Raw genomic sequence first — 12,957 nt, forward strand, 5'->3', positions numbered from 1 at the left:
TCTCATTCAATGGTGGCACCAGTTGTTTAAAGTGTCCCTTATTTATTTTGACGTTTTGAACTTTGGACAAATTATCCCCTGTCCTTTAAGCTGGTCTGTGCAGTATAAAAGAAATAACCTTGCCCTAAGGTTCGTCAGCCCTGTAGCTCAGAGAACACAAAGTTCTGCAACATTTAGGTGAAAAATGGAAGTACAAATAAGACATACGAAACCTACTTCCTATCCATAAATATAAACATACAACCTCTAGCTCCATACAGAAATGAAACGTACCTTCTCAGCTTCCTCTGTGATTAGTGTAAAACCCTCATCCATTTAAATATGAGATAATTCTTTTCAGCAAGAAGTAATTCCTTCATCTAGACGCATACATTTGAACAAAAACCATCAAAAAGTTGTTTCATTCTCCAGTTGAAGACTGAACAACAACGCCTTTGTCTGCCCCACACCCGCCATGATCAACAACACCAAACTCCCACAGAAGGGGCCCCACAAACACAAGGCGACACCGGCGCGCTCGCGAGGGCCGCTGGGACATGTAGTTGAGGACCCCGGGTGCCCTGCGGCGTGACTCGCGCAAGTCTGGTCAAGCGAGAACTACAACACCCGTCGTACCTTGCGCCGGCCGGCGCCTGCGTAACCCGGCCGGTGGCAGTTCACTTCCTTTTGAACTTCAGCTCGCTGGCGCTTCTCATGGAAACTTGGTGCGTGAGAGAGCAGGATGAAACTGGTGAGGAACCGTAACTGTTTCTGTTTATAGCTGTTCAAGGTGGCTGTAGAGTGCTAAAAGAGATATATAAAACCTTTAGGGCCACACATTGGCCCTGTACCCCATTGCTGCTTCAGATTCCAGCGTCTGCAGTGGTTTCTGTCTACAGAGTACTCATTTCTCTCTCCCCCCCCCCCCCCCACTTTTGAGAATCAATAACTAGAGGGCATAGGTTTAAGGTAGAGGGGAGAGAGATTTAATAGGAACCCGAGAGGTAATTTTATCATCCAGAGGATGGTGCGTAGATGGAATGAGCTGCTAGAGGAAGTGGTTGAGGCAGGTAATGTTAACATTACTTAAAAGGCTTTGGAAAGTTTAGAGAGATTGGGCAAATAGGGTTATTTTAGATGGACCTGTTGGGCAGGAGAGCTCTTTTCAGTACTCTCTGACTTTGTTTAGGGAGTGAGAGCAAACTGGTTTATTAAAGTCGCACGTATTGAGGATCAGTGTGAGGCTTGGCTTTGCATGCCATTCAGTACACTGAGGGAAAAGCAATATCACAGTGTAGGAGTTAATACTACAGTTACAGAAGGAGCAGTACAGGCGAACCATGGCCATGGGCCATGGCGAGCGAGGCTGACGTGAACTCAATGCATGGGATCCATAGTGAATTGGCTTCTTGGATTCAGAATTGGCTTGCCCGTAGAAGGCAGGGGGTAGTGGCACTCATTCTAGCTCGACGTCTGTGATGTGCTGCAGGGATCTGTACTTGGACCTCTGCTGCTTGTGATGTATATAAATGACCTGGGTGAAAATGCAGATGTGGGTGGGTTAGTAAGTTTGCAGGTGAATCAAAGATTGTGGATAGCGTAGATGATTGGCAAAAAAAATACAGTGGGATTTAGACCAGTGGCAGATGCTGAGCACCTTTTCACTACGTCTTAACAAACAACTGAGAGTGGATCAATCATAAGCACACTTATTTTACCTGCTGTAAGGGAAGACTATTACCATACAAGAGCTGGTCATAGCTTAGCAAAAACAGATGGCTAAGACACTACTTTTTACACAAGTGTTATCTACCTGTGCCGGTTCAGGGACAGGGTGCATTCTATTAGTCTGCTTAATAAGTGTGCTTGGCATTCTTCCAGTAACCAAATCCCCTTGTCTTTCTGCAGTTTGTCATATAGTCAAGGTCCATCGGCATAATGTTGCACAAACGCTGTTAGCAAAGCACTCTGGTACAATACAGGTTCCTTTTTGTTACAGACAAAAATGTCATTGTGTTACTACAAGTAGAGTATATCTTCAGACAGAAATGGGTAGAGAAATGGCAGATGGAGTTTAACCTGGCCAAATGTGGAGTGTTGCACCTTGGAAGGTCAAATATAAAGAGACAGTACACTGTTGAGACCAAGACCTGACAGTGGCTACGTAGGTTGATAGGGTGGTTAATATGCTATATGGCATGCTCGCCTTTAATAGTCAAGGCATTGAGTTCAAAAGTCAGGAAGTTACGTTGAAGCTTTATAAAATTCTAGTTGGGCCACATGTGCAGTTGTGGTTGCCCCATTATAGAAAGTGTTACGTTTTGTAACTCCAAAAACTAATTGAAAGAAAAGCAAGGAGCCAGGAATAAACGTGTCTACTTAGTTTTTACTTTCAGTGAGGCATGCACTTATGATGTGATGTTCTGATGTATGCCATTCACTTACTTTTACATGTAATCCATAATGAATTATTTAAACAACGAATGCCTAATTGAACATTTATTTACATTATTACTTAAATATTATTGAAATATTAAATACACAACACTTCTCTCTTCTTAGTTATAAGCTCCAACTCAATATAAAATGCATCTCAACGTGTATGTGTAAATGTGTGTGGTATTCTGTATAATACAACTACTGTATGGACATCCACATCATCATAAATTTGAAATTGTCCCATTCAGGACTAAACATTTAATCACTGTGGAGGATTTCTTGCCCTGCTGAGATAATGTCTCTCCTCTCGAGGTGGGGTTAGTGGATCACTTTGCAATGGCAGGTGAGACTTGTGACTGTGAACAATCCCAGGTTCTGGGGCCTCTCTGCGTAATTGACACTGGGACTGCAGGAAGTGGTTCTAACAGCTCTGGACACTTCTTCTGGATGTGTTGGCGTCACAAACAGTGCAAGGCAAGCTGCTGATCTATCCCAGCTACCAGACAAAGCTTTGAGCCAACATTTTGATCACATCTAAATCACCGGCATGTGGCTCCTCCCAACACTTCCACTCTTGGCTTGGATGGTACAAAAACTCTCAATCGATGCATAAGGCAACTTCTGTCAAGGCCAAGTTCATCCTGGCACTGGTAAAAGTGGGTGAACTGAATTGCTGCTGAACATCACAGCTATTTTGGGTTGCCATGTAGACCTGAGACATTGTGGGATCTTTTCTGGTTTCCCTTTGGATTATCTCTGCCATAATTAGGAGTCTTTCAGTTTGGAACCATCTTAGAACATGGGCCAAAGGGCCTGTTCTGTGTTCTTTGTTTTGTCCCTCAACCAACGTCATCTAAAATAGTCATTGTCATGTTGCTGCTTGTGAGATCCCCAGACTTTGCTGGAGCTTTATGAGGTGATGGTGATTGTTTACTAATGCCCCATGTATTGTCATAGTGAAACAGATTTGCTTACGTCCCACCTAGAAAGATGAAACGTTGACTGTTTATTCTTTTCCATAGAAGCTGCCTGATCTGCTGAGTTCCTCCCGCTTTTCCCTGGTTAGGCAGTTCAGATGAGGAGGAATTTCTTTAGGCAGAGGGTGGGGAATCTCTGGAATTCATTGCTACAGATGGCTGTGGGGGCCAAGTCATTGGGTGTATTTAAAGCAGAGGTTGACAGGTTCTTGATTAGTCAGGACGTCAAAGGTTACGGGGTTGAGAGGGAAAATAAATCAGCCATGATCAAGTGGTGGGGCAGCCTCAAAGGACTGAGGTGTCCAATTCTGCTCCTATGATCTCATGGAGATGTACAGACTTTTGGATATAAATGTGTTGCAGGAAAGGGCATGAATGTAAAGCAGAAACCATTCACTGAGAAGGGACAATAGTCTGAATAAGCTTCTCCTATGTATATCAATAGGTTGATAGTTGGGAGGCCAGTTTACACCTCTGGGAGATGACCTATGGAGCCACTGGCTGGGGATATATGAGATGATTTTGAATTGAATGCAGGAAAAGTTCCAGTTTCAGGTGGTGCTGGTGAAGCTCAGAAACTACTTGCTGGTGGTAAATAAAACAAAGAAAACAGCTAAAAACACAAAATGCTGGCAGAACTCAGCAGGCCAGACAGCATCTATGGGAGGTGGTAGTGACAACGTTTCGGGCCGAAACCCTTCATCAGGAGTGAAGTAACATGAGATGGTCGGGGGGGGATAAGAAGTGGGGGGAGGGATGAAGTAGAGAGCTGGGAAGTGATAGGCTGGAGGGAAATGGGCTAGGGGGAAAGTGGAGAATTATGGGAAATAAAAGAGAAAGAAAGGTAGGGCTGGGGGGGAGATTATAGTGAGGGGGGAAAAAAGAGAGAGAAAGAGAACCAGACTAAAATAATAGATAGGGATGGGGTTAAGTGGGGGCAGGGGTATCAACGGAGGTCTGTGAGTTGGATGTTCATGCCGGCAGGTAGGAGGCTACCTAGGCGGGAGATAAGGTATTGCTCCATCGACCTGCGTGTGGCCTCATCTTGACAGTAGAGGAGGCCATGGACAGACATGTTGGAGTGGGAGTGGTCTGTGGAATTGAAGTGTGTGGCCACAGGGAGATCCCGCCGCTGCTGGAGGACTGAGCGCCGGTGTTCGGTGAAACGGTCTCCCAGTCTGCGGCGGGTCTCCCCAGTGTATAAATGGCCACATCGGGAGCACCGGATACAGTATATCACCCCAGTTGACTGGCACCGGTAGCCTCCTACCTGCCGGCATGAACATCCAACTCACAAACTTCTGTTCACCTCCGAGAAGCGTATGGGCTGAATCAAGGCAGTGGGGTCTGGGTCAGAGAGAGTGGAAGGAGCTGATGTTTGGCCAATTCTGGAGCAAATTTGGAGGCAATTTGATTCGGCAGAACTGAGGCAAGGCGAGTGGAGGCGATGTAGAGTTGAGGTTTCGGGAACTGGACCCAGGCCTGAGGTTTGATTGATTTAAGCAACGAGCCGAATTGGAAATGTTGGCTACAGGCCGAATTGAGGGGGGGCACTGGCCCGAGAGTGTATTGAGGTGGCAGGGTCCAGGTCTGAGAGCAAGGTGTGGATGATTTAAGTGCCGGGCCAGATTGAAAGGACAAGGTGCCGGGGGCACGGGACAGTTCAGATCACTGCTCCACGAAGTTTACTCATCTCTGCACCGAACTGTGGCTGTGGTCTGCAACTATCACAGTGTGAACTCTCTTGTGAAGCTTGGTTCTAAATGCTATTTACTCACTTCAATCATTGGCATGTTTTTCTTCTTGCTCTTTTGGGTGTTTGATGGTATTGTTTTGTTTTAATGGGTTCTGTTTAGTTTCTTTGTAGCTGCCTGTAAGAAGACATATCTCAAAGTTGTATGAAGTATTCTTTGATAATAAATGTTCTCTGACTTTGACTATTAGACTGGTATGGGAGAAAAGAAAACCACAGCAGTGGAAACCAGGGTGATATTGGCAAAGCAAAGCTGTGTTTGACCAGATGATTATGTAATGAGCAGAGACAACACGGTTGAGATGAGTAAATACAGCAGACACAATGCTTCAGATCCCACCGTGGCAGCAATGGAATTGCGTTCTGTTCATAATCTGCATCTTTTAACAAAATTATAGCCATTACTTCCGATAACTTATTGTCCATTACACCACTAGTGTTTAGTGCAGCAGTGAAGATCCTGCATCTCCGGTGGTGTTCAGGGCTTCCTCTGGATTTTCACTACTGTCAGTCATACAGTCATAGAAAATAGGCGCAGGAGTAGGCCATTCGGCCCTTCGAGCCTGCACCGCCATTCAGTATGATCGTGGCTGATCATCCAACTCAGAACCCTGTACCTACTTTCTCTCCATACCCCCTGTTCCCTTTAGCCACAAGGGCCATATCTAACTTCCTCTTAAATATAGCCAATGAACCGGCCTCAACTGTTTCCTGTGGCAGAGAATTCCACAGATTCACCACTCTCTGTGTGAAGAAGTTTTTCCTCATCTCGGTCCTAAAAGGCTTCCCCTTTATCCTTAAACTGTGACCCCTTGAGTCCCGGGTGGAGACTCAGGAATACCGTTACACCCAGATGTTGAAGGATTCTTCATTGCTGTTTCTGTAACAATTTTGTTTTACCCATTGGGGTTGTTAGCCCTGAGCTGAACCCTCAAACCTGAAGGATCAGTGGACCGCTCTTAGTCTGGCCTCTACCCTTTGACCTGTTTGGCATGGGTGACCCTACCGAGACCAAAGCGTAAAGCTCCAGCCAGCATAGCTTTCTGGGTCATTGAGACATACGAGCTCTCAAGCACGACAAGGCTGTGGTCCTCTTGGAGGTACATCTGATAACCATAAAGCTGTTGGCTTGTCATAAACAGCTGTTTTCCTTTCCAGAGAGTATATCTGTTTTATTTTCCCTGTCCGATCAGATCCATCAATGTGATGTTAAGAGAAGTCTGGATTGGGACATGGTCCTGGTTTGAATAGATGGGACCAGGCAAAACAGCAGTTGGGATGAACGAGATGGGTCGAAGTGCATGTTTCTGTGCTGTAGTGCTCTTTAACATCTTAATTCCCTCTGAAACAGTCTGGCGAGTAGCCTGATTCAGTTGGAGATGTACTATAAATGCTGGCCTGGTCAGCGAAACCTAGATCCCTGCAGAAATGAATGAATGCATTAAGAAATAATGTCACATGAGGTGGCATTCAGATAACAGTTTTTAAGAAGTGAAATTTTGGGCATCTTTGAATCAACAAGTTGGCACAGGAACAACTGGAAGGGGTGACCTTGACTTCCTGATTGTGTGTTCTCCATGCCGGTGTTTAATTTGAGTAAACACTGGGAAGTCTCACGTGAAATCAAAAGGAAATGCATTTTTTTTCATACAATCTGACCCAATATACAAAGTTCAGCTGCCCATAATCCTATAGTTTGTCATGATTCACAGCATTCTTCAATTGCAGCCTGCTTCGTATTTATGTGTTTGTTTGTCACCTGTACATTGAAACAAATAGTGCATTGAGTCATAGGTACAACTGAAACACAGCCCAGTTAGTCCTGTAAACCAGCCTCCCCTCCGTTGACTCTGTCTACACTTCCCACTGCAACATCAACAAGGACCCCTCGCACCCCGGTCATTCTGTATACTACCCTCTCCTATCGGGCACAAGATACAAAAGCCTCAAAGCAAATAAGAAAGGTAGCTTCTGTCAAACTCTGGAGCGGTGCTCCCGAGGTCTTGTGTTCTCCTGATCTATCTTGTTGTGACTCTTGTGTGTGTTTGTCCACCTGCAATTGTCGTGGTTTCTTGAAATAACCAGGAGACGCAGAAAATTCTTTGAGAAGTTTATGCCTTTATTTGCAAACAAAAGCTGAGACAATTAAAGAGCGTGTAACTAATTGTCCGCCGAGCCCTAGTTCACAGTATTCTTTATAGTAATTTCTTATCTTAGTGGCATTGGCATACCCTGTCTCCTATCTCAGTTACATTAGCATACCCCGTCTCCTATCTCAGTTACATTAGCATACCCCGTCTCCTATCTCAGTTACATTAGCATACCCCGTCTCCTATCTCAGTCGCATTAGCATACCCCGTCTCCTATCTCAGTTGCATTAGCATACCCCGTCTCCTATCTCAGTTACATTAGCATACCCCGTCTCCTATCTCAGTTACGTCAGCATACCCCGTCTCCTATCTCAGTTACCTTAGCATACCCCGTCTCCTATCTCAGTTACATTAGCATACCCCGTCTCCTATCTCAGTTACATTAGCATACCCCGTCTCCTATCTCAGTTACGTCAGCATACCCCGTCTCCTATCTCAGTTACATTAGCATACCCCGTCTCCTATCTCAGTTACATTAGCATACCCTTGTCTCCTATCTCAGTTACATTAGCATACCCCGTCTCCTATCTAAGTTACATTAGCATACCCCGTCTCCTATCTCAGTTACATTAGCATACCCCGTCTCCTATCTCAGTTACATTAGCAACCCTCGTCTCCTATCGCAGTTACATTAGCATACCCTATCTCCTATCTCAGTTACATTAGCATACCCCGTCTCCTATCTCAGTTACATTAGCATACCTCGTCTCCTATCGCAGTTACATCAGCATACCCCGTCTCCTATCGCAGTTACATCAGCATACCCCGTCTCCTATCTCAGTTACATTAGCATACCCCGTCTCCTATCTCAGTTACATTAGCATACCCCGTCTCCTATCTCAGTTACATTAGCATACCCCGTCTCCTATCTCAGTTACATTAGCATACCCCGTCTCCTATCTCAGTTACATTAGCATACCCCGTCTCCTATCTCAGTTACATTAGCATACCCCGTCTCCTATCGCAGTTACATTAGCATACCCCGTCTCCTATCGCAGTTACATTAGCATACCCCGTCTCCTATCGCAGTTACATTAGCATACCCCGTCTCCTATCTCAGTTACATTAGCATACCCCGTCTCCTATCTCAGTTACATTAGCATACCCCGTCTCCTATCTCAGTTACATTAGCATACCCCGTCTCCTATCTCAGTTACATTAGCATACCCCGTCTCCTATCTCAGTTACATTAGCATACCCCGTCTCCTATCTCAGTTACATTAGCATACCCCGTCTCCTATCTCAGTTACATTAGCATACCCCGTCTCCTATCTCAGTTACATTAGCATACCCCGTCTCCTATCTCAGTTACATTAGCATACCCCGTCTCCTATCTCAGTTACATTAGCATACCCCGTCTCCTATCTCAGTTACATTAGCATACCCCGTCTCCTATCTCAGTTACATTAGCATACCCCGTCTCCTATCTCAGTTACATTAGCATACCCCGTCTCCTATCTCAGTTACATTAGCATACCCCGTCTCCTATCTCAGTTACATTAGCATACCCCGTCTCCTATCTCAGTTACATTAGCATACCCCGTCTCCTATCTCAGTTACATTAGCATACCCCGTCTCCTATCTCAGTTACATTAGCATACCCCGTCTCCTATCTCAGTTACATTAGCATACCCCGTCTCCTATCTCAGTTACATTAGCATACCCCGTCTCCTATCTCAGTTACATTAGAATACCCCGTCTCCTATCTCAGTTACATTAGCATACCCCGTCTCCTATCTCAGTTACATTAGCAAACCCCGTCTCCTATCTCAGTTACATTAGCAAACCCCGTCTCCTATCTCAGTTACATTAGCAAACCCCGTCTCCTATCTCAGTTACATTAGCATACCCCGTCTCCTATCTCAGTTACATTAGCATACCCCGTCTCCTATCTCAGTTACATTAGCATACCCCGTCTCCTATCTCAGTTACATTAGCATACCCCGTCTCCTATCTCAGTTACATTAGCATACCCCGTCTCCTATCTCAGTTACATTAGCATACCCCGTCTCCTATATCAGTTACATTAGAATACCCCGTCTCCTATCTCAGTTACTTTAGCAAACCCCGTCTCCTATCTCAGTTACATTAGCATACCCCGTCTCCTATCTCAGTTACATTAGCATACCTCGTCTCCTATCTCAGTTACATTAGCATACCCCGTCTCCTATCTCAGTTACATTAGCATACCCCGTCTCCTATCTCAGTTACATTAGCATACCCCGTCTCCTATCTCAGTTACATTAGCATACCCCGTCTCCTATCTCAGTTACATTAGCATACCCCGTCTCCTATCTCAGTTACATTAGCATACCCCGTCTCCTATCTCAGTTACATTAGCATACCCTTGTCTCCTATCTCAGTTACATTAGCATACCCCGTCTCCTATCTCAGTTACATTAGCATACCCCGTCTCCTATCTCAGTTACATTAGCATACCCCGTCTCCTATCTCAGTTACATTAGCATACCCCGTCTCCTATCTCAGTTACATTAGCAACCCTCGTCTCCTATCGCAGTTACATTAGCATACCCTATCTCCTATCTCAGTTACATTAGCATACCCCGTCTCCTATCTCAGTTACATTAGCATACCCCGTCTCCTATCTCAGTTACATTAGCATACCTCGTCTCCTATCGCAGTTACATCAGCATACCCCGTCTCCTATCGCAGTTACATCAGCATACCCCGTCTCCTATCTCAGTTACATTAGCATACCCCGTCTCCTATCTCAGTTACATTAGCATACCCCGTCTCCTATCGCAGTTACATTAGCATACCCCGTCTCCTATCTCAGTTACATTAGCATACCCCGTCTCCTATCTCAGTTACATTAGCATACCCCGTCTCCTATCTCAGTTACATTAGCATACCCCGTCTCCTATCTCAGTTACATTAGCATACCCCGTCTCCTATCTCAGTTACATTAGCATACCCCGTCTCCTATCTCAGTTACATTAGCATACCCCGTCTCCTATCTCAGTTACATTAGCATACCCCGTCTCCTATCTCAGTTACATTAGCATACCCCGTCTCCTATCTCAGTTACATTAGCAAACCCCGTCTCCTATCTCAGTTACATTAGCATACCCCGTCTCCTATCTCAGTTACATTAGCATACCTCGTCTCCTATCGCAGTTGCATCAGCATACCCTGTCTCCTATCTCAGTTGCATTAGCATACCCCGTCTCCTATCTCAGTTACATTAGCATACCCCGTCTCCTATCGCAGTTACATTAGCATACCCCGTCTCCTATCGCAGTTACATTAGCATACCCCGTCTCCTATCTCAGTTACATTAGCATACCCCGTCTCCTATCTCAGTCACATTAGCATACCCCGTCTCCTATCTCAGTCACATTAGCATACTCTTGTCTCCTATCTCAGTTACATTAGCATACCCCGTCTCCTATCTCAGTTACATTAGCATACCCCGTCTCCTATCTCAGTTACATTAGCATACCCCGTCTCCTATCTCAGTTACATTAGCATACCCCGTCTCCTATCTCAGTTACATTAGCATACCCCGTCTCCTATCTCAGTTACATTAGCATACCCCGTCTCCTATCTCAGTTACATCAGCATACCCCGTCTCCTATCTTAGTTACATCAGCATACCCCGTCTCCTATCTCAGTTACATCAGCATACCCCGTCTCCTATCTCAGTTACATCAGCATACCCCGTCTCCTATCTCAGTTACATCAGCATACCCCGTCTCCTATCTCAGTTACATCAGCACACCCCGTCTCCTATCTCAGTTACATCAGCATACCCCGTCTCCTATCTCAGTTACATCAGCACACCCCGTCTCCTATCTCAGTTACATTAGCACACCCCGTCTCCTATCTCAGTTACATTAGCATACCCCGTCTCCTATCTCAGTTACATTAGCATACCCCGTCTCCTATCTCAGTTACATTAGCAACCCTCGTCTCCTATCGCAGTTACATTAGCATACCCTATCTCCTATCTCAGTTACATTAGCATACCTCGTCTCCTATCTCAGTTACATTAGCATACCCCGTCTCCTATCTCAGTCACATCAGCATACCCCGACTCCTATCTCAGTCACATTAGCATACCCCGTCTCCTATCTCAGTCACATTAGCATACCCCGTCTCCTATCTCAGTTACATTAGCAACCCTCGTCTCCTATCGCAGTTACATTAGCATACCCTATCTCCTATCTCAGTTACATTAGCATACCTCGTCTCCTATCTCAGTTACATTAGCATACCCCGTCTCCTATCTCAGTTACGTTAGCATACCCCGTCTCCTATCTCAGTTACGTTAGCATACCCCGTCTCCTATCTCAGTTACGTTAGCATACCCCGTCTCCTATCTCAGTTACGTTAGCATACCCCGTCTCCTATCTCAGTTACATTAGCATACCCCGTCTCCTATCTCAGTTACATTAGCATACCCCGTCTCCTATCTCAGTTACATTAGCATACCCCGTCTCCTATCTCAGTTACAATAGCAACCCTCGTCTCCTATCTCAGTTACATTAGCATACCCCGTCTCCTATCTCAGTTACATTAGCATACTCCGTCTCCTATCTCAGTTACATTAGCATACCCCGTCTCCTATCTCAGTTACATTAGCATACCCCGTCTCCTATCTCAGTTACATTAGCATACCCCGTCTCCTATCTCAGTTACATTAGCAACCCTCGTCTCCTATCGCAGTTACATTAGCATACCCTATCTCCTATCTCAGTTACATTAGCAACCCTCGTCTCCTATCTCAGTTACATTAGCATACCCCGTCTCCGCTTGCAACGCTTATCACCAGCACATTAGCTTCTCGATTCGCCACCAATATTTCTGATCAGTAGCCCATAGTCTACTACCTGGAACACGTGTCCCCCTTCCCGGCTTTGACTGGTCCCCATACCATCACACCACTCCATAGCCCATACTTGCTCTAGTCTACTCCCTGGAACATGTGTTCCCCTTCCCGGCCTTGACTGGTCCCCATACCATCACACCACTCCACGATCCCGTCTACCACCGTTATCTCTACATGCTTACTTTCACTGTTAGCTACATTCTCAAAGCACTGATGTGTTCAATAGTACAGAGACAATACAGGGATTTCATTCTGGCTAATAAGTTGGATACATAGTAAATATAAGGCTGGTTACATAGTTTTGGTTACACAGCAAACAATGCAACTTTATTCTCCAATACAATGCACTTTCAGAGTAGCTAAAGATTTGTGTTTTTGTTATGTGTGCGTTGAAACATCGAAACGTACAGCAAAATGCATTGTTTTGCATCAAGAACCATCACAGATGGCAGTGAAGGGGCGGCCCACAAGTGTTGCAGCATATTCCAGCGCCAACATAACATACCGTCCGATCTCTGTTACTTTTCTGATCCTTGGGGTTCTTGCAGTGGGCAAGAGTGGTGAGCCATCTTAATTCTTAACAATCGTATATTTATAGTTTAAACAAGCACTAAGTAAGCTAAGTGAAGAGCTGAGAAACAAAGCAGAGGTGAATGAAAAGCCAAGAAGACGAAGATGGTGCCTCTGAAAAATCCATCACCTTTATAACTGAGAAGAGAGAAAGTCCTTAGATGCAAATAAACCTGTCACTGGTTGCACAGTTACGTCATGAGGTAATGTGCTAATACTCAGCCCAGGAAAAATGAG

General features: G+C 45.2%; 2 protein-coding genes across 7 annotated transcripts in view; one reads left to right on the forward strand and one right to left on the reverse strand.

Moving 5' to 3' along the window:
* hmbox1a (homeobox containing 1a) overlaps window positions 1-478 on the reverse strand; it is a 70,157-nt gene extending 69,679 nt beyond the window's left edge. For all 5 annotated transcript variants that reach the window (XM_073051826.1, XM_073051825.1, XM_073051821.1 and 2 more), the window contains exon 1: window positions 274-478. The gene's annotated coding sequence lies outside the window, so the exon portion shown is untranslated. The remainder of the gene's footprint in view (window positions 1-273) is intronic.
* A 137-nt stretch (window positions 479-615) lies between these two features.
* Window positions 616-12,957, forward strand: part of ints9 (integrator complex subunit 9) — a 67,564-nt gene continuing 55,222 nt past the window's right edge. The window contains exon 1 of one of the 2 annotated variants that reach the window (XM_073051828.1): window positions 616-730. In XM_073051828.1, the coding sequence (XP_072907929.1) occupies window positions 722-730 (9 nt within the window). In that variant the 5' untranslated portion in view covers window positions 616-721. Of the gene's footprint in view, window positions 731-2,742; window positions 2,762-12,957 lie in introns of those variants that run through there. The other variant, XM_073051829.1, reaches the window with a different exon arrangement.

Source organism: Hemitrygon akajei, chromosome 7, assembly GCF_048418815.1.
Source record: "Hemitrygon akajei chromosome 7, sHemAka1.3, whole genome shotgun sequence".
Taxonomy (NCBI): Eukaryota; Metazoa; Chordata; class Chondrichthyes; order Myliobatiformes; family Dasyatidae; genus Hemitrygon; species Hemitrygon akajei.